Source organism: Molossus molossus, unplaced genomic scaffold (genome assembly GCF_014108415.1).
Source record: "Molossus molossus isolate mMolMol1 unplaced genomic scaffold, mMolMol1.p scaffold_m16_p_13, whole genome shotgun sequence".
NCBI classification, from domain to species: Eukaryota; Metazoa; Chordata; class Mammalia; order Chiroptera; family Molossidae; genus Molossus; species Molossus molossus.
Window position 1 is genome coordinate 32,387,777 of NW_023425348.1, and position 25,158 is coordinate 32,412,934.

At 38.7% G+C, this 25,158-nt stretch overlaps 1 protein-coding gene and 2 pseudogenes across 4 annotated transcripts in view; all 3 read left to right on the forward strand.

The window, feature by feature from the left end:
- Positions 1 to 25,158, forward strand: part of CTSC (cathepsin C) — a 94,739-nt gene that overhangs the window by 21,266 nt on the left and 48,315 nt on the right. The window contains exons 1-2 of one of the 4 annotated variants that reach the window (XM_036258130.1): positions 19,124 to 19,179; positions 19,896 to 19,976. The exons of the other annotated variants lie outside the window; for them this stretch is intronic. Coding sequence (XP_036114023.1) covers positions 19,152 to 19,179; positions 19,896 to 19,976 — 109 coding nt within the window. The 5' untranslated portion in view covers positions 19,124 to 19,151. Of the gene's footprint in view, positions 1 to 19,123; positions 19,180 to 19,895; positions 19,977 to 25,158 lie in introns of those variants that run through there. 4 annotated transcript variants of the gene reach the window in all.
- LOC118627867 lies at positions 8,484 to 8,898 on the forward strand (annotated as a pseudogene).
- On the forward strand, positions 9,702 to 10,723 carry LOC118627684 (annotated as a pseudogene).

Genomic DNA, 25,158 nt, shown 5'->3' on the forward strand with positions numbered 1-25,158 from the left:
AGCACTCTTATGATCAAAGGCCCACATTTATATGGGGGCCACCCAAGGTTAACAGTTCATTCTGTGACCATGGATTTGTTTTTCTGTCTATGCAAAGCAAAGGAACTTCAGCAGACACCAAATATTGGAAACATCATGTCTTTATTCACCAAGATCATTACCAGTTAGCCCAGGTCCCTGGATTGTATAGTTATTTTATCTCACAGAGTTGAAATCCGGAGGAATGTGAATGTGAGCCTCCCAATTTTCTCAAAGAAAAATAAAGTGTCAGAGGGAAGGTACTGATGCTCTAAAGGGAAGATCATGATTGAATCAGCTTTTTTTTTTTTTTTTTTAATGAATTTATTGGAGTGACATTGGCTTGCAAAACCATATAGGTTTCAAGTGTAAGACTCAATAAAATATCATCTGTATTGCCTCAAGCAAAGTCTCTTTATTGTCCCCATTTCGCACACCCCCCCCCCCCCGCCCACCTTCACCTCACCCCTACCCCCTTCCCCTCTGGCTATCACCACACTGCTATATGTATCTACGTGTTATGTATATATGCCTTTTGGCTAATCCCTCCACCTTCTTTCATCCAGTCCTCTTCCCCTATGGCAGTTATGAGTATGTTTCATGCATGCATGCTTCTGTTTCTATTTTGTTTGTCAGTTTATTTTGTTCATTATATTTTACATATAAGTGAGATCATAGGGTATTTGTCTTTTTTCTGATTACCTTATTTCACTTAGCATAATAATCTCCAGGTACATACATGCTGTCATAAAAAAAGTAAGATTTTCTTTTATATGGCCACATAGTGTTCCATTGTGTACATTGTTTATTTGAGATTTTTCTTGGTTCTTGAGGTAGGCCTGGAATGCTATGAACTTCCCTCTTAGAACTGCTTTTGCTCTGTCACATAGATTTTGGGTTGTTGTGTGTTTACTTTCATTTATTTCCAGGTAATTTTTTTATTTCGTCCTTGATCTCATTGTTAACCAATTCATTGTTTAATAGCATGCTATTTAGCCTCCATGTTTTTTAATGTTTTTCGGGTTTTTTATTGCAGGTGATTTCTGTTTTCTCACCATTGTGATCTGAGATGTGTAATATGATTTCAATTGTCTTGAATTTGTTAAGACTTATTTTGTGTCCTAAGATGTGTTCTTTTAGAATGTTTAATGTGCACTTGAGTGGAATGTATATTTTGCTGATTTGGGATAAAATGTTCTGTAAGTATCAATTAAGTCCATTTGATCCAGTGTGTTATTTAAAGTTGCTGTTTACTTGTTGATTGTTTTGGCTGGAAGATCTATCTATTGATAACAGTGAGGGAGGGCGGCTAAAACTTCCTACTATGACTGTATATCTTTTGATATCTCCCTTAATGTCCACCAAGATTTTCTTTATACATTTAGGTGCTCCGTTTGAGAAGAAAATATCCCCTTGTTGGAGTTATGCTTTTAGTATTAGGTAGTGACCTTCTTTGTCTCTTGTTATGGCCTTTTTTTTTGAAGTCTATTTTGTCACATATAAGTATAGCTACCCCAGCTTTTTTTTTTTTTTTTTTAATTTCCATTTACATGGTATATTTTTCCATCACTTCACTTTCAGTCTGTGTGTATCTTTTGTTCTGAGATGAATCTCATAGATATCATATATATGAGTTGTGTTTTCTTTTTCTTTCTTTTTTTTTTAATCCTTACCCGAGGACACTTTTCCATTTTTTGTTCAGATAGAGTGGGAGGGAGAGAGTAGAAGAGAGAGAGAGAAACATCGACATGAAAGGGACACATCAAGTGGCTGCCTCCCACATGACCCAACCAGGGCCGGGGACAAACTGCAACTGAGGTACGTGCCCTTAGTGGGAACCGAACCCGGGTCTCTCTGAACCACAGGCCAATGCTCTAACCGCTGAGCCAAACCAGCCAGAGTGGGTTGTATTTTCTTATCCATTCAGCTACCCTATGTCTTTTGATTGTAACATTTAACCCATTTACATTTAAGGTTATTATTGATAGGTACTTATTTATTGCCATTTTATTCTTTATGTCTATGTTCCCATATATACATTTTTTCTTCGTCTTAAAACAGGCCCTTTAACATTTCTTGCAATATTGATTTGGTGGTAATTAACTCCTTTAGCCTTTTTTTTTTTTGTGTGTGTGTGTCTGAGAAGCACTTTATTTTGCCTTCTGTTTAAAATTATAGCCTTGCTCGATAGAGTAGTCTTGGTTGCAGGTTCTTGCTTTTTATCATTTTGAATATTTCATGCCAATTTCTTCTGGCCTGAAGTTTTCTGTTCAGAAATAAGCTTGAATCAGCTCTTTCAACATTTCTTTTTAAGTAGACTCAGGAGAAATAGGTGGGTCCCATAACTCATCCATTATACAGTAGTGTTGTACATGATTCCCTGGGCCTCAGAGCCAAAAAAAGAAGACTGCAGTATTCCTCAGAATTATGTGCATCTTGTACAAGAAAAGAACATAGTTACAGCTTCAACAAAACAAATATATAAAGATACCAGATTTATGGGGAAGAACTTAAAAGTTAACTTTAGGATTTTAATTTAAAAACAAATAGAAATAAATGTCTTTGTTATGATGTGTGTATATATAATAGTAGTGTAACACTGAAGTACTAGACTGGAAGGTCTGTTCTCTTTATTGCCAATGGTAGTTGCAGTCAATGTATTGATTTCCTCATGATTCCTTGTTTAAGGAGATTGAAACCAAACATCATAAATTCACATTCAACTCCTGAATAAGGAAAAGTTGTACTAAATAGTTCTGCTTTTGAACTCTGGACCTTTGATGTCCTATCCTTATTATTTCATTAATGTCATGCATGGCTAATTAAAAGTCATTTTTTCAAGAAAAAATATATGAAATATGTAACTTTTACAAAGCATTATGCTAGACCTCTTTAGAGAAGGAGATATAGAACTATATCAAATATATGCCTAGCCAGTGTAGCTCAGTGGATTGAGCGTCATCCTATGGACTGAGAGGTCCTAGTTCGATTCCTGATCAGGGCACATGCCCAAGTTGTGGGCTTATTCCCTGTAGGGGGCATGCAAGAGGCAGTTAATCAATGTATCTCTTTCACATCAATGTTTCTATCTCTCTCCCTTCCTCTCTCTCTAAAAATATATCAAATATAAAATTCATGAGTCCAGCTGGTGTGGCTCAGTGGTTGAGCATTGACCCATGCACCAAGAGGTCACTGGTTTGATTCCCGGTTAGGACAGATGCCCAGGTGGTGGGCCTGATCCCCAGTAGGGGAGCATGCAGGAGACGGCCAACTGATGTTCTCTCATCGATGTTTCTATCTCTCTCTCCCTCTCACTTCCTCTCTCTCTCAACTTAATAAAGGAAATATATGTATGTGTGTATATATATATATGTGTGTGTGTGTGTGTATATATATATATATATAGAGAGAGAGAGAGAGAAAGAGAGAGAGAGAAAGTGCCATAGAAATGATTTAGAGGAGGAAGACATTGCTGCCACTAGAGTTGGATAAGGAAAACCCTTAGGATGTGAATTTCTTCTTGAAATATGTTTAAGATGAGAAGATTGCCCCTTCCAACCAGAGATAAGAGTATGAATAAAGGCATGACTCATGGGGCTGAGGCATATATTTGGAGGGAAATATGAAGAGACAGGTGTTGAAAAGAAAATTGGAATATTGAACAAAATAATATTCCAAGGAATACTGAGCGAGGTTTGGAATTTAACTGCCAATGAGTAGTATAGTTATGTTTATTATATTATAACTTGGCTTTATAAAACATACTGTCTTCTTCTTACTCAGGATCTACTTTTCTGAGTTTAGTTCCCTTTGTCTGAAATTCTCCCCTGTCTTATCATCCTCCCATTTCTCCCACTATCCCTGACCACCTTTTTCCACTTAATTCTTATCCACTCTTTGGATATCTCCCTAAATATCACTTTTTCAAGGAAGTATTTCTTAACTCATCTGATGAAGTTAGTCCCTTATATAAGCACTCATAATAATACCCTGCGATTTTCCTGCATAGCAGGCATCAAATTTTAATTATATAATATTTTATATAATGTTTATCTTTTCTGCTGGAGAGTAAAGCTTCATGAGGACAGGAATAATTTTCATCTTATTTACTTCTATATCCCAATGCCTATTAAACTGTCTGATTTATAATCAGTGCTTAATAAATGTTTCTGTAACAAATGAAAAAATAAATGAAGATATAAAGAAAATAAACAATACCTAAAGCCAGGGAAGATAAAAAACTTTTAGGATTTATAAAAATAAAGGTGGTCATTATAACAGTACTCTTGTCACCCAAGGTGTAGTGTTGAAAGTGTGTGCTATGAAGAATTTACTGATTCAAGCAAAATCAATTAAATACCAAATCTGTAATACACATTTGAGGAGGCACTAAGAATATAAACAAAATAATAGCTTATTTCAAGGGCTTACAGTTTGCCAGTTTGTATATATGCATTACCTCATTCACAGATGAATAAGACATGATACCAGTCTGAGGAACTCATCGTTAAGAGAGGAAAATGGTAATGACTAATGCAAATAATCATCTCTAATTTAATGTGCAAACATTATCGCTAATTTAGGAGACAGGTAATTATAGAGAGTTTCAGAAAACAGAGAGCTTGGATGAGATTAGTTCTGCCTAGGGACATCAAGTGGAGATTCAGAGAGGTGACATTAAGCTAGGCCTTGAGTTCAGCAGGTAGAGATAAGTAGAGTGGGGTCTAATTAAGGGTACTGTGGAGAAAAATTGCCTAAAAAAAGAAATAGAGGTTTGTGAGTGGCTGGCGTATTTGAGGAATAAATGAGGAGTCTTTTGTGAAAAGGAAGCGAATGGATAAGTAAAGCAAGATAAAGTGGAAAAACTGAGTGGGGCCAGGTTGTGGAAGCCTCGGCACAGGGGCTGAGGAGTTTGGACTTCACAATATTCTGTAACCTGTGTGGAGATTTCCAAAGAGTTTTTTAAGTGAAAGACTAAGTGTCAAGATCAAATTTAAGGCAGAGTGTTCCCTTTGATCCAAGACATTGTGATAATCAAAAACTTAAAAGAGGAGACCCCAATTAGCAAAAAGGCTGGGCTTGGTTAGCAACCCCTTGGGTCTTATATGCAGGATAAATACCAGGTGATTTTGGCATGCAGAGATAGCTGATTCAGGCCCCGGTCAGGTAGCTCAGTTGGTTAAAGCGTCATCTGGACACACCAAGATTGTGAGTTTATCCCAGTCAGGGCACGTACAGAAATCAACCGATTAATGCATAAATACGTGGAACAACAAATCATTGTTTTCCTCTCTCTCTCTAAAATTAAAAAAAAAAAAAAAAAGACAGTGGCCCTGGTCGGTTAGAGCACTAGCCCTCAGACTGAAAAGTCGCAGGTTCAGTTCTGCTCAAGGGCACATACCTGGGTTGCTGTTCGGTCCCCGGCCTCCATTGGGGCCGTGCAGGAGGCAGTCAATCGATGTGTCTCTCTTGCATGAATGTTTCTCTCCCACACACACCCCCCACCCTATCTGAAAACAAATGGAAAAGTGTCCTCAGGTGAGGATAAAAAAAAAAAAAGACAATGATTCAGCTACCCTCAGCAATACTATCTGCACAAATCAGAGTCAATATACAGTCATATATCATCTCTCTTTTTTATGTTGGCATAGTCACCATCCTGGTGTTTACAACTGTTAATGAGGTGATTATAGAGAGGTTTTTTTTTTTTTCCACATCTGTCTTCGCTACAGAATTATAAAACCTTAAAAGGTAGAATAAAATTTTTGAATTCTAGTAGCCGCATAAGAATATTTTCTCTCCTATAGAATTTTTTTTATGTAAAAAAGAAAACATGCTTTTAGGATATTCAAGTAGCACATCAGTATAAAAAGCCATTTTCTATTGAAAACCATTAATGACATTTGGTTTAATATATTATCATATTATGCATAGACATACATACAAACCCATATTTTTTCTTTGTGTAACAAACTTGCCATAACATGCATATTTGTAGCTATATAATTATGTTTTCATTTAACAGACTACCATGGATAGTTTTTCAAGTTAATATTTCCAAATCTAACATATACTTCTATAAAGAAATATACAGTTGTATGGTGTGAACATATCACATATTTATTTAACCTATTTTTTAACCGATGAATATTTAACTAGGTTTCTAATAATTAATTATTAAAAATTAATGCAGTAAATATTATTTGACTATTTTGCATACTTTCAAGTATTTATTCAAGCACTTATATTTATTCATTTTAATATTGCTAAGTCAAATGTGTTTGCCATTTAAATTTTTATTTTCCAAATCATTCACCAAAAAGGTATATGGACTTATACTATGACAAAAGGTTTAATGGACTGCTTATGTCCTCAAACCTGCATTGGCCATCATGTGAACCACTGGTCACATATAGTTGCTTACATTTAAATTAAATTGAATTAAAAATTTAATTTTCAGTCAGACTGACCATATTTTAAGAGATCACTAACCACTTGTGGTCAGTGGCTACCATATAGGACACCCCGATAAAAGACATTCCTTCTTCACAGGTTCTATTGGACAACCCCGTGTCTATAGCCAAATCTGCATACTACAGGTCTTTTATATTTGGGGCAATATAACCAGTGTAACAAGGTCTCATTGTAATTTTTATGTTTTTATTCAAATTGTAAACATTTTTCTAATGTTATAGATCATGTTTATTTTAATGTTAATAGGCTATTATAATCTTTCTATATTTCTTTAGAATTGTTTGACTTTTATTATTAATATGCAAGAGAGGCTTGGCTGGTGTGGCTCAGTGGTTGAGTATTGACCCATGCACCAAGAGGTCGCCAGTTTCATTCCCGGACAGGGCACATGCCCAGGTTGTGGGCTCAATACTCAGTGGGGGGCATACACGAGGTGACCAGTCGATGTTCTCTCTCATCGATGTTTCTATCTCTCTCTCCCTCTCCCTGTCTCTCTAAAAATCAATAAAGAAAAAAATACATAATATGCAAAAGAGTTATTGAATGAGTTATAGCTATATCTATGAGCTAGCAGAGTAAATTATAATTTAAATATTACAGTGACATTATTTGACCAATAAAAAGGGTTTTCAACTGTTAAACAATTTCTTGCAAAAAAAAATGTTTCATAATAAATTATATATTCATGAAAATAATTTTCTAAAGATTCTAAATTTTCAACACTTGAGTAATAAATTTGTGATAATGAATAGAAACTAACTAAACTATTTTGGGGGTAAAGAATTAAACACAATTGGTTCATCTTAAATGAGCCCAACCTTCTTCCTTATCGGCACACCTAGGGAGGCTTTACTGAACTGAAAAACAAGGAGATGCTTAAGTTCTCAAATGTCTGGAAAAGGAACCTATGATAAAGATTATGTAAATCCTCTTGTTGTGAGCTGGTTCAGCCTACCAATTACCAGTCTGTGGTTGGACCAGCTCTGGTGGTTTTTATCATGGTTGCAAGATGCTCTTCAGCAATAACAATTGGGAAACTTTGAAAAAATATCAGCTTATTACTTACAGGACCTGGATAACATAGCAAACCTGGGGTCATACAGGAAGAGATGTAGAGAGAGAGAGAACACACTGGCCTATGGGTTGAGGGTGGAGGCCTGGAGTTGCCTGTGCCATTTCTTACTGGTGAATTTAAAACATAAGAACAGGGATTTAGAGCATGGGAAGTGAGAGAGAGAGGGAGGGATAAAGAAACCCCCAAATGGTTTGTTATAGAAATTAACCGAGCAAGGCTGGTGTGGCTCAGTGGTTGAGCGTCGACCCATGAACCAAGAGGTTGCCAGTCGATTCCCGGTCAGGGCACATGCCCAGGTTGTGGGCCCAATCCCCAGTAAGGGACATACAGGAGGTGTCCAGTAGATGTTCTCTCTCATCAATATTTCAATCTCTCTCTCCTTCTGCCTTTCTCTCTCTTTCTAAAATCAGTAAAAGAAAAAAAAAATTTTTTTAAATCAACCAAAATCTCTAACACAAGAGAGCGCGTGTAGCCTGTGTCGGGGGTGGGGTTGGGGGACAGTGGCGTGTACATCCTGGCTTTTTAATCTAGTGGTTGGGTGTCAGTGTGTTCATTCGAGATGACTGGTCTCAGGAGTGGATGCTTCTTGAATATTGATGCCAGGCTTACTCTACACCTCTCTCTCAAAACTTAAGTAAAAGTACATGTCTGGTTTAGATGTAAAAGTATAGGAGAAATCAAAATGTGAATGAGGTTTTTAATGCTTTAGTTTTTATGAGTAGAACTTTGTGCAAAGAATTACTAACAGTGGGCTGAAAGATGGAAACAACAATTTCAACATTTCTATATAGCATGTTATAATTTCCAAAGAATTTTCACACAAATCACTCTTGAGACAGAATAAAAAAGACTTGGAGCCCAGGCTATTCCTGGTGCTGGCAAGGCTGCAAGAAGGCATCCGAATTTGCTTCAGGTGATGGTGGAGCCGGGAGGGTCCTCAGCACCCAGCACCCTCGCTCCCAGCAGCTCCCAGCAGCTCCCAGCAGGCCAGAGCGCACACCTCAGGCCGCCAGCCGAGCTCGTGCATCCCAGCCACGGCTCCTCCAGTTGCTCCACAGTGAGTGAGTTGAGCTCCAAGTCAAGCCACAGCTTGGCCTCCAAGCAGGAAAAAGATGGCACAGAGAAGTGCCGGCGGCAGCCTGTGGAGGAGCCCAGTGAAGTGCCAACACCTAAGAGATCACGGGTTGACCAATGGAAAGCAAAAACAAGGGTGCTGCCAAGACCTGGAAAACCATCACGACTCCAGGGAGGAGGCCAAGCGGTAAGCCAAAACACTGGACAAGGAGGAAGAAGAGTGCATCTCGCAGGAGTCCTCAGAGAAGGAGCAGTAGGTGGACTGCCAAGTGCCACCTATTTCCTCACTGAGGACCAGTTTCCTCTGGGACTGAACAGCTCTGCTCCCACTGCCCCCGCCCCTTTCCAGACCCAGGTTCACCAGCACCCACCCAGCCCACCCGGCCCGTACCACACACTACCCAGCAAACCAGTGGCTGCAGCTCCCTCAGTGGTGGGGACATGGCTGACTGGGCTCCTGGTTTGGGCTGTCCTTTCCCACTTTTCCCTCTGGCTTCCCATTAGGGGCCAGGGAGGGCTCCCATGGCCTTTGAGGGCCGAGCCTCATGTCACTCTGACATGCCCACTCCACTGTCCTGGCAGCAGTGGACACTGTGGGGAGGCAGGTTTGAATTCTCTCCGGTGGAGTGGGAAAAAACATGGGTTCTGCAGAAGAGCAGGAAAAAGGGCACACACTCCAGGCTATGGCCTCTGGGGAGAGAAACCCTGTTCTTCATTTAGGGAGTTTTCCCGAGACAGGACATGTGGGGCTGTGTGTAAGGAATAGCAGCTTCTATTTAGGGATCTTATCACCATGCAATGTCAACAGGTTTATTCTCAGCCTCTCCATTCAACTTACATTGCCACCTGTCTGCCTTTGCTCCTCTTATTTCAAGTACCTCAGCAGCATGGTCTTGTGTTCTTTACTTCTCTCTGGTTTCCACCAAAATGGAAAGAGAAACTTGGGGACACATGAAGAAAGGAGAATGGCTTGATCCTACCCAAGAAGAACAGAGGATGCCCAGTGTTGTGGTAACAATAATCAAGAAAAACTTGCAACAGAGAGATCCTTCTCATGTGAATGGATTCCGCCAATGCAGGTGCTCTGTATGGACGGGTTCTTTGCCTTTATTTTGAAGATTGTATTGAGAAGGCGGTTCAGTTTTTTGTGCAGGCTCTCAGGATGACTCCTGACCACAAGTAGACCTGTGTTGCTTGCAGAAATGCCAAAGCAGTAAATGCAAAGAAAGAAGATGGGAATAACGCTCTTTAAGAAGGAAATCACAGGTTAGCATAGGAACTGTGTACAGAAGCCCTGGGGATAGATCCCAACGATATAAAATCAAATGCTGAAGTCTGCTGTCATTGGGGTAGTGTTAATTCCAAGCTCAGGAAAGGAGAGGATGCAGGAGAAGACCACACACGTGCAGTGAAGCTCGACCACGCTTACCTAGAAGCCTACTTGAGAAGAGGTCAGTGTTCTGCGGGACAGAGCAGGGTGAAGAAGCAGCGCGGGAATAGGAAAAAATGTGCCAGACAGAGAAAACAAAAGAACTCAACTCAAAAAAAGCACAGCTGGAACTGAAAAAGAATAAGAGGAAAGATTAATACAAGATTCTGGGAGCGGACGAGTGCCCCGAGGGTGAGATCAAGAAAGCCTACTGGAAACGGGCCTCGATGCTCTATCACATGGGCACGGTGGACCAATGCCCAAGTTCAGGAGGAGGAGGAGAAAAAGTTCAAGGAATTTGGAGAAATTTTTACCACCCTCTCTGATCGCAAGAAGAGATTGGCTACGGCAGTGGCCAGGACCTGGATGAGGAGGGCATGACTGTGGGCGATTTTGATGCAGACAGTATCTTCAAGTCCTTCTTCAGTAGTCTGAGGGCTTCAGCTTTGAAGCAGCTGGTCCAGGGAATTTCTTTTTTCCAATTGGCTGATAAAAGAAAACCAGAACCCAGAAAATGCAGAGTTGCTGAGGTTAATCTCGAATGTTTCACCGTTCACCTCCTCCCTTCATCGTGTCCCCATGTGACACGAGCAGTGTTGTTTTCTCAGTCAGATGGTCCTACGTCTGTTAGTGGATGAAAGAAAGGGAGTCAGTGCCCAGGACTGTGCGTAGGGAAGGAAGACGGGTGGACAGAGAGACAGCTTGTGAATTTTTGCTTTACTGTTTAACTTTATTTAAAAAGAAAAAACATTAAGAGAATAAAATGTTTTTGACCTTTTCTGGCAAAAAAAAAAAAAAAAATTCTCATCCCATATAATGTATTTTTTTTGCATATACAAACAGGAAATTTTTTTACATATACAAACATGCCAGGTAGCTTTTTTTTTTTTTAATGCATTATGGACATCTTTCCATGTCTGTATTTAAAGCTATATGTTACTATTTTTGAAAACCTCCTAAAATATCTTACATTATGGATTTTCTACATTTATTCAACAACCCACTATTACTAAGTATTTCACACTCATAAACAATGCTATAATGAATCCATACCCATGGAGTTGCAGAATAAAGTACATGTACTTAACATTTTTTATTAATACACTCTGGCCAGTGCAGCTCAATGGTTCAATTCCCAGTCAAGGGAACATACCTAGGTTGCAGGTTCGATCTCCAGCCCAGGTTGGGACACATGTGGGAGGCAACCAATCGATGTATCTCTCTCTCTCCCTCCCTTCCCTTCCTCTCCCTCCCTTTCACTCTTTCTAAAAAAAAAAAATCAATGGAAAAAAATATACTCAAGTGATACAGCAAAGTACCAATTTACCCACATTTTCACCCAAAGTGGATGTACTTAGTCTATTACATTTTCATCAATCTTGTAGGCAAAACAGTTTCATTTTAATATGCATTTTGAATTAATTGGTAAGAATTAAAATATTTTGACTTCACTTAAACTGCTAATATCTCTGGGTCATTTTTCTATTGCATTTTCTTTTAATGAAGAATGTATATTTGTTCAAAAGGAAGATTGAAATGCAGTCACTAATGAGCCTGTTTAACTTGAATCTTTCCCCTAAGTGTAAGTATTTTCCCTGGGAGAAATTAATTATTTACAACAGCATGGAGAAAAAAGCCCTGAAGGGATAGGGAAGAGTGGGAATCCAAACTCCACACTAACAGCAAGAGCTAGCTTTGCCCTTATTCCTTCCTCATAAGCAGAGAAAACCCTGTGTTCATGACAACCGGTATCTTAGCCGAGATGCAGAAAGGAGGATGAGACAGGACTCTCAGATTTCTGCAGAGGTAGAAAGCTGCTGCGAATACTTCAGCTTGAGGAGGTGTCAGTTTATCCATTTGGCAGGTAATAAGTCGCCATCCCTGAGCTTACAGTAAAGCTGGAGAGAAAGACAATTTGAATGCTTCTTCTTGCTTATCTTCAGTGGAGGTTGAGGAATAGGGCAGGTGAATAATGAGGGACAACGGTGAACAAGAATGAATATACCACTTTATAAATTTTGGGACATTCAGGTCAGAATGGGGAGAGACAGAGAGGCAGGGCTAGTGAACATGTGTTTGTTTGGTTATTATTCTTCAAACATTTTTTATTTAATCCTCACCCAAAGATATTTTTTTGTTGTTGATTTTTGAGAGGAAGGGAGAGAGAGAGAAACAATGATGTGAGAGAAAAACATCAATTGGTTCCCTTCCATAGGTGGGTGCCCCAACCAGGATTGAACCCGAAACCTAGGTATGTGCCCTGACCAGGAATTGAACCTGTGACCTTTTGGTGTACAGGACAATGCTCCAACCAACTGAGCCACTTGACCAGGGCTATCAATCATTTTTTTTTTTAATCCTCACCTGAGGATATTTTCCTATTTATCTTCAGATAGAGTGTGAGGAAGACAGAGAGAAAAAAAAGATTGATGGGTTGCTTCCTGCATGACCCCGACCAGGGCCAGGGATCAAACCAAAACCGAGGTATGTGCCCTTGACCCTTGACCAGAATCAAACCAGGATTCTTTTGTCCTCGGGCCCACGCTCCAATTGCTGAGCCAAACTGGCCAGGTCAAGAACCATTTTTTATCAAACATAATTTATTCTTTGAACTAGTTAATCTTCTATAATCAATTATGTTAACTGAAAACAGTTCCTGCATTATTTTTCTCTTGTCTGGTTTTCTTTGGGATAAACCTCCCTTGATCTCTTCACCCCATTCCAGAGATGCTGTTGTTTTCATTCAAAAAAAAACTTCTTGCAACAATATTAACTACTTAGCTTTATTAACTTGTCAGAAATGCCCATAGATGCTTGATGCTTTCCATGTTTGAAGAAATAAGCCTGTTTCTGTCTATCCCTAAAAATGTAAAATGTTTTTAAATGTTTTAAAAATCCCAACCTAAAATAAATTTCTAAATTCAAAACTGTGATTATAGTGTATCAAAACTAAAAGAATAAACAGTCTAATTTTCCACTTTTAGAAAGAACAAATCAAGATTCAAATGACTTATAATCTCTTATCCTATAAAAGCATCCTACTCCTTTCTTTCAAAACTCTTCATTTGCGCAAGAAAAGATGAAGCAAGGGTGACAGATAAGTAAACGGGAAATTAGACTGGGTTTGGGTGGCCCGTGTGTTCTGACAGCACATGGGAGAGTTGCAGCAGCTACAGATCCATTTCCTCTTTTCTAGGGCCACCCCGTCGTCAGTTTGCTATTTCCTTGAATCCTTCATTCTCCCACCTTCCAGAGCCCCTCAGCCCCCTCACATCCACAGTGTACCCCTGGAGCCACATTATCTATTTGGGTAGTAGTTGGTCTTATTTCAAAACAAAGGAAGTTAAAAACGACTCTGCTCCCCAAAAGGCTGATCTTTTCTTGTGGTTTTGTGAGCTTTGCCAAACTGTTTAACTTCTTGGCCTTCAAGCTTTCTCTAATGAAAGAGATATTTGTTAGATAATATAAAGACTGCTTGAACTATTTCAGTTTTTCAAGAGATAATTTGTGGAGGGAAATAGAGGCTCTTGATAGTGTTAGCTGTGTCAGGTCTTGGTGAACAGCAAGCTTTCCTTGTATTTCTGTACAATAAAATTCTGGGCTCATAAGGCCTGTGGCACAGTGAGAGAGAGCGTGGAGATTGAACACTGACCGAGGCTGGACACCAACAACATTACTTAGAAGCTGTGGACTGTCAGCAAGATGGTAACTTGCACATTGTTATGCCAGTTTTAGGTTTCTTTGAGGATTTTAAAATGTAAAATTTTTGCAGAAGTAATGCAAAATATCTGAAATGATAATGAGTGCTCTCCTCTTTGTGCTAAAAATCAAGTAACTAAATTTCAGATGGCTGGGAATTTGGTAACTCTTCCAGTGGTTCTCAACCTTCCTAATGCTGCAACCCTTTAATACAGTTCCACATGTTGTGATGACCCCCAACCATAACATTATTTTTGTTGCTACTTCATAACTGTAATTTTGCTACTGTTATGAATCGCCATCAGAAATATGTGTTTTCTGATTGTCTTAGGCGACCCCTGTGAAAGGGTCGTTTGACCCCCAAAAGGGTTGCGACCCACAGGTTGAGAACCGCTGCTTATGCAATGAAATTCTCATTTCTAAATCTAATTCAGTTTGTAAAATACTCTTTCTTGATTGTTTGTTCTAAGCCACATTTGACTAACCCTGACAAATTAGGTCAAGGCAGACCCAATAAGGCAGATGACTTGTTCAAGATTACCAGCTATATAGTAGTTAAGTTTGACCTGAAATGTGGTTTTCTTGATTATTAAAGACAATGTACAGTATTTCTTTCCACCTTTTCTAATATAAAATAACCATTTTAAATAATTTCTAAAGGTCCTTGACAACCTCCATTTCCACCTCTGTCTTATCAGCACTGCCTTTAGAGTTAGTTGACAAAGAATATGCATGACTAAATATTTCTATACATTTCTTTACATAAATTTGTTATTAGCCCTGGCCAGTTTGGCTTATCAGTTGGAGCGCTGGCCCGCGGACTGAGGGGTCACGAGCTCAATTCCCAGTCAAGGGCACGTACCTTGGTTGCAAGTTCAATCCCCGGCCTTGGTTGGGGTCATGTGGGAGACAACCAGTAGATGTGTCTCTCTCACATCGATGTTTCTCTCTCTCTCTTTTCCTTCCTCCCTTCCACTCGATCTAAAAATCAATGGAAAAAATATCCTTGGGTGAGGATTAACAAAAAAAATAAATAAAAATTTAAAAAATTGTTATATTAATCACAACAAAATCTAATAATGTATATATGAAAAATTATCCATACATATGATTATGATGAGACATATTGCCTATTTACATCTGTTCTGATGCATTTTAGTCCCTACACCCCATAAAACAACGTCTTATGTTCTGTATTTAGAAACACGGGATATATAGTTCTTCAGTTCTTCATTTATTTTTTAAATGTCACTCTTCTCAAAAGAACTGTGAGTTTCTGGAATGCAGGGAGGGCAGGTTCTTGGCAAATATGTGAAGAAGGCTGATGTTTATGTAGTTTCACTTCCTCTTTCCTCTTCTCTGACTCTCAGGAACCCTCCCACATGCGCAGGGGCCCTCCGGCTATGATGCTGCCTCTGGGCTTTCTCTACATTGGAATCCCTCTTTCACCCCTGTTTCAGCATCATAACAGGTTGTGTGGGACAAAACAGTGTTAACCAGCTATGAAGCTAGGAGTGACTGGTGGAGAGGTCATGATTTAGGCATACTTTGTTATAGTTCTCAGAGGGGATTGCATTTTAACCAGGGGCAATGCAATAACCATTTAGGGAAACCTAGTTCAGGCCTGTAGAGTACTAGTTACAGAACATCTCTCACCCCTTGCGTGCGCCTAGGGGCATGCTCAGGGACAGAGACACAAATAAATGAACTAAATGAACTCTGTGACTAGTATGGTGGTGGAAGCAGGTACATTATAAAGCAAGTATGCAGAAGAAGGAATGAATGATTAAGTATCGTTGATATAACAGGGAGGCCTTGGAATACAGTGAAATAAAAGTGACATTTCACACATCAGTGATAAACTGATGGAAATTGCTACCAAAAAGCCAAACTGTTTTTTGTCACATTGAAACTTTTTACAAACAAAATAGAAACTTTCATGTCTTTTTGTCTAATTTTCCCTCTGCCTTTGGTATACTTCTTAAGCCTCTCCCTCTCTCTCTCCCTCTCCCTCTCCTCTCTCTCTCTCTCTCTCTCTCTCTCTCTCTCTCATAGCCTGCCATCATCAAAAACCAGCTAGAACCTCCCCTCCACTGATTCAGGTCCCTTTCTTACCTTTAGGAGACTTGAAGAGTCCTCCCTTTAGGCTCTGCTTATCTGATAATTCTGTGTATTAGTGCCATTCCCACCCACTTTAATAAGCCTTCACATTTTTATTGTAGATCTTATAGTTTACAAAGCACTTTCACATAAATAGTATCACATGTAATTCCAATAGAAGTTCTTCAAGGTAAAAATTATCTTTGTTTTATAATAAGAATATCTCAAACTCAGAAAATTCTCCATGCCAAAATCTGATGCCAAAGTTTGTTCTTTTTTTAATCCTCACTCAAGGACATTTTTCCGTATTTTGTTCAGATAGAGTAGGACGGGGAGAGAGAGAGAAACATCGACGTGAAAGGGACACCTCCAGTGGTTGCCACCCGCAGGACCCAACCAGAGCTGGGGATAAACTGCAACTGAGGTACGTGCCCTTAGCGGGAACCGAACCTGGGTCTCTCTGGACCGCAGGCCTAACCGCTGAGCCAAACCGGCCAGGGGCAAAGTTTGGTCTTTAATGCTAGTTCTCTTTCCATGATAGAACAATGAGACCATATTCTTTCAATAATATCTTAAAAATTGAGAAAATTATATTGGGTCTGCATGGGAAAAATAGTAAGTTGCATGTTTTTTAACTTTCTAGGTTCCTAGCCTATTCTTATATGTTTATGGGTTTAGGAATCTTTGGCACTTCTTATTGGTATCCATCTCCAAAACCCCAGCTATGTTTCTGTTTTAGAAATTGTCTATAGAATTAACATGTACATAGAAAAAGACTACTTGAGTTTCATTTTAAAATCTACTTATAGAGGTCTTTCTGCACATAGATATGTACTATATTACTTGACTCGATTAACTTAACTCTGTGCTATTGAGGTTACAACTAGACAAGTTCTTTCAAATAAAGTGATTTGAAATTATTTTTATTCACTGAGTTGTGGGGTGTATTTCCTCCTACATGTGAAATAATAAAACCTTAGAATTTAAAGTAGACTAGAGTTTAGACAAGCAACTAGTCTTGGAATGTCATTTAATAGAAACTGGAGCCCAGAGAAGTTACAGCTAATTAGTGGCAGAAACTTCCCTTGATTGGCTAACACTTAGGTGAGGAGGAACAGTCTGAGTCACTCTGTAGCCAACATACCATTTACCACATACAACTATGAACATCATTTGCTCATTATAATAATCTTTACTAAAACAACTTTAAGAATTATTAACAGTAAGCATAATAAAAAATAAAAATAGGGGCTTGGTGGGTAGGGGAATGGGGAGCAATTCTCCATGGCATTTCTACACATTGTATGTTGGAGATAGACAACTTTTTCAAGATTATTCCCATTGCAAAAAGCCTGGGAAACTAGAATTAGTGTCTTCCTACAGGACAAAGGATAGATTGCTGACCAAAATAGTAAAGATGAAGTTTCCCTCTTCTTTCTGGAGACATTCAGAGCAACAAAGATAGTATATTTCTCCAAAGGATAGAGGGTGGGGCAAAGGTGAGGCTGATTTGCCAGTAACCACTATGTAAGATCAGGATGTCTTCAGGAGAGCTCCCCAGCTGCGATCCAGGACCTGGTGTGAGCAGTTTACCTGGGCCCATCCCCGCATTGCCCCCTGCTGCTGCTGTTAGTATTATAAAATAAATTATATCATAACATAAACGTTTTCATACTACCATGAACTCTTCAGAAACAAACTTTTATTAGCTATATGTATATCATAATTTGTACACACTATTTTTTTCTCATTCCATATAGTTATTTATTTTTTTCTGATTTCTCTCTATGGCAAATATACTTTAATAAATATTGTGTTTCTTAATGTTTTTTGTATCTCAGGATAGATAATCAATCAAAGGCTCAATATTTGAGTCAAAGACTAGAAATATTTTTTAGATTATTTCATATTTCCAAAATGCTTTCCAAAAAATCTGAACCAATTTATGTTCTCACTAGCCATGTCACAATGTGTTTTCATAACTACTATCTTTTACTTTTTTTTTTTTTTTTACTAGTACAGAACACTTTTTAATTATTTAGTTTTTATTACTTTATTTTTGTTACAGATGTTTCTCCTTTTCCCCCCATTGACACCCTCCTCCGGATCTCCTCCCAGCCCCACCCCCGCATTGTTGTCCATGTCCACGGTTATGCATATATACATCTAAGTTCTGTGGTTTGTCTCTTCCCTCTTCCACACCCCCTACTCTGAGGTTTGTCAGTCTGAACCGTACTCCTTTCTCTGTCTCCAGGTCTATTTTGTTCGTCATTTTATTATTTTGCTATCTTTCACTTCTTACCTGTCACTCATCATGTTGGCTTTATAATTCCTCAGATTCCTCCAGCCTTTACATAAGTTCTTCCTTCTGACTTTCTTGATATATACGATATATGATACATATATAATGTTCTTACCCTGCAGGCCTCAGCATTCTTCCCTGACTTCCCAAACTATTACACATCACCATGATACCTGATACCTTTGTGATACTCATCCATGTGTAACTGTTGAATGTTTTTATTCCTGGCTTAAATTTAAGCTCCATGAAAACAGAGATCTCATTTGGCGTGTTCTTCACTGAATCCCTGGTACTAGAACAGAGCCGGACAAACAGTCAGCATTTAATAAAGTTTCTTGAGTGAATTCATGTTTTCAAATTTACAACAATCTAGTGAGGTTGATAGGGCAATTATTCCTAATAATGACAAGGTAGGAATCACAGGGATAGTTTCAATTGATCTCCTCAAGGTCACCAAGTTAGTTTGTGGTAATGATATAGTCATAACCCAGCTTTCCTGCAGCCCAGGACATACTTTTTCTAATACATTCAATGCTTGAGTAAATTTGAAAATATTTTTATCATTAAAAATAGTATATACCCATGCAAACTGGTATCTTAATTGGGGATAATTATATTCTCTAAATACATTGTTTTCTCTCTGTGTAGGCATGTATCATACCTCTGAGTCAAGTATTTCCTATTAATGGATTTAGTTGAACCAAATCAAGGATGATAACCAAATTGCTTTCCTGATTTTCTAGGGAGCAGCCTTAACTTAAGAATGTGCAAGAAAAGAGATTATACTTTTGTTTTGACTTTCAGACATGTTATGTGAATCATGTGCAGATTATTGTTTATATTGACTCTCACAATTATGCAACAGGTCTGTTGCCTACAACATAAGTTTTTCAAAGAAAAGTCAATAAAGAAATTCAAACATAGCACAATAATTCCTATTTCTTTAGGTTCTAAGCAACTAGAAAGTTCAAATCCTGGCAATGTATCTGTATCCTTTTATAAGGAGAGGTCAGTGATAAATGTGTTAATGTGAGAAATTTATTTTTTAAAGCAACTCTCAGTATGTGCCACACTGTGGTATAAAGGTATAATAGAACTAAGCTGGTTCAAGATGCTACACAATCTATATCATAGAACCACATAATAGGAACCAGTGCTTATAGTAATGTCCATCAGGAGTGGTCATGCTGCAGTTCAGGTAGCCCTCAGTTCTCCAGAGGATTTCTGAACCTTCTACTCTAGGTTTCCGATCAGTTTCCCAAAGAGCTGGGAGTCTTTGCCCTAAACTCTAGAAATAGGACACCAATATGGCATGTGGTCCTGGAAGTGTTGCCAGAGAAATGAGTGGGTCAGATTTCTCCATCACTAGTGGGAAGGGGTTCTTGTGATGTCTTGAGAAAAGGAATTTTCTAAGACTTGCATGGGAGAATGAGTGATTTTTATTGGCATAAAATTATATTCTTCAGTTTCCAAAGTCCTAGTTTCCTTAAGCCAGTCCTAGAAAAGGTGCAGCTGGGATTTCAACAGAGCTAGAATTAGGGCCAGTGTCCAGAGTGGTTGTTCCACGGTGGAGTTGAGTCCCATCAGTTCATTGTGTGGGTCCTACATGGTCATGAGCCACATGAGCAAATGCAGGGATATGCTCCTCCCACAACAAGAGAGCCAGGAATACAGGCAAGCAAGGGAGAGAGCCAAGAGAAGAGAATTTTTTTTTTTTTGTCCAGGAGCTTATGTATCTCAGATTCTACACCGTTGCAGTGACCATGCCTATTCTAGCCAATTACCTGTTCCCAGGTGTAACAGAGGTAAGCATCTTCCCACATCACCCAGACCTTAGTGGGTATTCATCTAACCTGTCTTTGTCCAGTCCCTTCCCACAGCAATCTGCAGGTAACAGACTTGGAGAGTGTTAACTGTAGCTTCCTGGCAAAGCTGTATAAGTGGTATGCCTATATCATCTGGCCCTTCCCCTGCTCCTTTCCTGTTATTTAATAACCAGGTTATTATAATGGTACCACAAGAGGAAGACAAAGTTCATCATGACTTAATGATAGTTGAAGCAAATATTCAGTCATTAAATTTTAGACTCAAAATTCCTTCTTTCTGGCTTTCATCATATCATTATCTTTCTTTGTCCTCATTCTGAATTCTCTTAATTTTTCCATCATGAACACCTTTTCTTAATTTAGCCATTAAATTGTGGTGATTGTAAGCTCTCCTAAGCCCTCCCCCCGCCCCCCCCCCGCCCCCCCCCCCCCCCCCCTCGCCCCCCGGAATTCTATGAGCTTGCTTTGGGTGATCTTCTCTACTCTTATAATGTATAATGTGAACTCCCATTTAATTGGTGATGACTAAAAAAACTGTATTCAGGCAACATCTAAGGAGTCTGAACACCTCGCAGCTATTCTCATTGCCTGCCTATGCCTTGCACAGAGTAGATGCCCAATAAATACCTGTTGAACAACTGAATGAACCCTTCCCTGAATCTTACACTAATATCTCCAGCTTATTACTAGACATCTCCATTCTAATGTCCCATACGTACTTCAAATACATGTCTCCATTTGTTTTTACTTTCTTCCCAAATACCTACTGTACTATCATTTCCTCTTGCTTATGGCTGCAACACTAATACTGTGATAAATAAATATCTCTATTGAATAAATTCAGTTTTATGGTTAAAGAAGCATTATACTTCCCTTATTATCAATGGATGACCATTTATTCAAAATAGCTGCCTGTGCCTGGCTGGTGTGGCTCAGTGGTTGAGCGTCAACCAATGCACCAAGATGTCGCCAATTTGATTCTCAGTCAGGGCACGTGCCCAGGCTGTGGGCCCAGTCCCCAGTTGGGAGCATGCAGGAGGTAGCCAATCGATGTTCTCTCTCATCAACGTTTCTTTCTCTTTCTCCCTCTCCCTTCTTCTCTCTCTAAAATCAATAAAGAAAAAAATGTTTTAAAATATCTGCCTGAGGCTACAGGCTTAGATAGAATTTCCAGAGGAAAGAGATATTGTGAAACATATATGAATAAGCAGAAAGCATGTTTCAAGGAGGTATAATATATTTACATGAAAATGCACCAAATAGAACAGCAACTAAAATACTAAGAACAAATGATAAAATAACTGAGAAGTTTATTTGAATGAAGTTACATTGAGATATTTCAATCACTCTTTCAGAATTAAATGATGTAGCTTGGCCAGTGTAGCTCAGTGATTGAGCATCTACCCATGCACCAAGAGGTCACTGGTGTGATTCCCAGTCAGGGCACTAGCCCAGGTTCTGGACCCAATCCCTAGTGGGGAGTGTGCAGGAGGCAGCCAGTCAATGTTCTCTCTCATTGATGTTTTTACCTCTCTCTCCCTTCTTCTCTCTCTAAAATCAATAAAGAAAAAATAATTTAAAAGAATTAGCCCATCCAGTGTGGCTCAGTGGATTGAGTGTCGTCCCATGGACTGAGTGGTCCTGGTTTGATTCCCAGTCAGGGCACATGCCTGGGTTGCAGGTTCGATGCCCAGTAGGGAGTGTGCAGGAGGCAGCCAATCAGTGTTTCTCTCTCACATCGATGTTTCTATCTCTCTTTCCTTTCCTCTCTCACTGAAAAAAATCAATTAAAAAATAAAGAATTAAAAGATGTAATAGACAAAAAACTAATCATAGAAAAACTTAATGACACTTGAGTATATAACAGAGTTCTCTTGAGTAGAGAAAATGTAATTTTTATGTTTATTTTATCAAACTGAACCATAAATTTTACCACAAATTACTATAAAATTTTAAATGCTAATATTTTACAGGCCATGTTCTTAGAACATATATATATTTTTTTATCCTCACCTGAGGACATTTTTCCATTTTTTGTTCAGATAGAGTGGGAGGGAGAGAGAGGAAGAGAAAGAGAGAGAAACAGCGACATGAAAGGGACACATCAAGTGGCTGCCACCTGCACAACCCAACCTGGGCCAGGGACAAACTGCAACCGAGGTACATGCCCTTGGTGGAAACCAAACCAGGGTCTCTCCAAACCACAAGCTGACGCTCTAACCGCTGAGCCAAACTAGCCAGGGCTTAGAACATAATTTAATAAAACAACTGTCAATATGAGAGATATTCAAACCTGTAGATAATTTTTGTAAATTTATTTGAGTCAAAGTGATGACAGATGTCGGGAAGCAAAGTCTTAATGAACTGAGAAAATGTTCCAGAGAACAGCAGTTTTGCATCTTATTTTATACATCATAATCAAAAGAGGATACATAAGAGGGTTATATGCAATCCATTGGTGATAGATTAGGGAGGTGGAGAAAGCAAAGCAGGGAAACCTCTGGGATTGGATAAAAAGTGGAATGATAAACACATTTTTCTTTTACATAAGCATTGGATAGTTAACTGTCAACGATTACCTCAATAACAACTAGGGGATTTGTGCCGTCCACAGAGGGGTGTCTGTGCTTTGAGGGTCTGAAAAAAGGATATTACTTTGACATTCCAAAGATACGTTATCATAGATGCAAAAAGAAAACAGATAGGCTTTAAGATGAAAATTGATCTTTGTCAAGGAAGATTCTAGTCTAGGACATGACTATCCACCATAAACTGCTTTTAGTTACAAGTTTTAATTTCAGACCATCCATTGTGGTTATTTTTGGACTCTGAGTTTGCAAGGCTGCCATTCAGGCCTCCCTGGAACTTGTCACGTTTAGTGTGTGGCCCCTTTTCGTCCATAAAACAAAATAAGTTAAATAAAAACTTAGCTACTTTGCCCTGACTGGTTCGCTCAGTGGTTAGAGCATCAGTCTGTGAATTGAAGGGTCACAGGTGTGACTTCCAGCCCTGGTGGGGTTGTGCGGGGGGTGGCCAGTTGATGTGTCTCTCTCACATCAATGTTTCTCTCTCTCTGTCTCCCTCCCCCCTCCCTTCCTTCTTCTACTCTGTGTAAAAATCACTGGAAAAATACCCTCAGGTGAGGATTAACAAGACAAATAAATAAACAAAAAAAGTAACTACCTAAAATAAGAAATAGACTCCTAAATAACTTACAAGGTCAATGGAAAAATCAAACCTAAATTGTAAACTTTTAAAGTATAAATGAAAAGAGTACTTCATTCTATAACTTCTGGGATACAGTTAAAGCTTGTCTCAGAAGAAAACTGTGAGCCTAATACACCTTTATTATTAAACAGAACGACTGGAAATGAGGCGCTAAGTACTTATATTAATAAATTTTAAAAAGAAAGATAAGAGGAAACAAAGTAGAAAGAAAAAAATATTTTTAAAGGATGAAATTAATTTAAAAATATTCTAGGGTACTTGAACATATTCAAAGTTTGTTCTTTGAAAATAATATCCACATTTTAAATCCATTGAATGCTCCATTAAGTTAAAATAAAGTGGCCCCTGGCCAGTGTGGCTCAGTTGATTGGGAGTTGCCCTGTGCTCTGAAAGGTGGCCAGTTGGATTCTGGGCCAGGGCACATGCCGGGGTTGTAGGCTCAATCCCCAGTAGGGGGCTTGCAGGAGGCAGCTAACTGAGATTTCTATATCATCAATGCATCTCTCTCTCTCTCCCTCTCCCTCTCTCTCTAAAATCAATAAAAACATATTTGTTTTAAAAAAGTGGGCCTGGGGGCAGCAAAAGCATACAACTTTGTAAGTGATAAAGAATTTTAAGCCCAGCCGGTGTGGCTCAATGGTTGAGGGTTGACCCATGCACCAAGAGAGCACTGGTTTGATTCCCGGTCAGGGCACATGCCCAGGTTGTGGGCTAAATCCCCATTGGGCGCACGCAGGAGGCAGCCAATCGATGTTCTCTCTTATTAATGTTTCATTCTCTCTCTCCCTCTCCCTTCCTCTCTCTCTGAAAATCAATAAAGAAACATCAATAAATAAATAAAGAATTTTAAAACAAATGGAGTGACTTTAAAATTTATATGGAGGTGGAAAAAATGTCAAAAAAGAGCTGAGAAAAATGTGAAAAAGAAGAATAGAGAGCACACTTGCTTTCAAATGAATCAGTAAAACAAAATATTCAAATATTTATGGAAATAGAATATATTCAAATTTGGTATTTAAATTTAGAGGGAAAATAAAGTTTATTTGAATATGTTTTTATTATTATTGATTTTTTTAAGAGAGAAAGGAAGGGAGGGAAAGAAACATCAATGTGAGAGAGATATAACTGCCTCCTGCACGCCCCCTTACTGGGGATTGAGCTGCAACCCCGGAGTGTGCCCTGACCAGAAATTGAACTGGGACCTCTCAGTCCATGGGAGGAGCTCAATCCACTGAGCCACGCTGGCCAGGCAAGGTTTATTTAATAAATGGTGCTAGTACCCTGGCCCAAGTAAAAGGACAACTGAATCTCTATATCACACCACAGGCAAAAATAGACCTTAGGTGCTTCAGAGAAACAAAGTTAAAATTAAACAATAATTATTTAAAACATTTCAACCAATTTTTAAAAACTTAAAATATTTAAATTTAAAATATGTAAAATATCAGAGAAGAAAAGAGATGTTTTGGGAGGAGGCAGGGCATGGAAGGGGTGGGATCGGACTTTCTTTGATGTTGCTGATAGAAATGTGATTTGCTAGACCTGTTCAGAACACTTAATCCTGCAATGTCAATTTGACTTAGCAGTTAGTTCCCGTCGCTTTCCTACAGAAATAAAAGCAACTGTAGGGAGGATATATGTTCAAATATTCTTATTGCAACAATGTTTGTAGTGGCAAAAAATAATAATGCTAATATACCTAGAAACAACCCGATGCCCATTTAATAATAGTTAAATAGATGTGTTACAGACCTTATGTACCATGCAGCTAATTTCCTTAAATGAATTCAATTTCTTGATGTGAAGAGATCTCTGTACTTTAAAAATGAAAGAGTTTACTTAAGAATTAAATCAGGTTGAAGAGAAAGAAAGAATGAAAATCAGGGTAAAGAGAAATGTAGAGTATGTTCCCATTTCATAAAAATAAATTCCA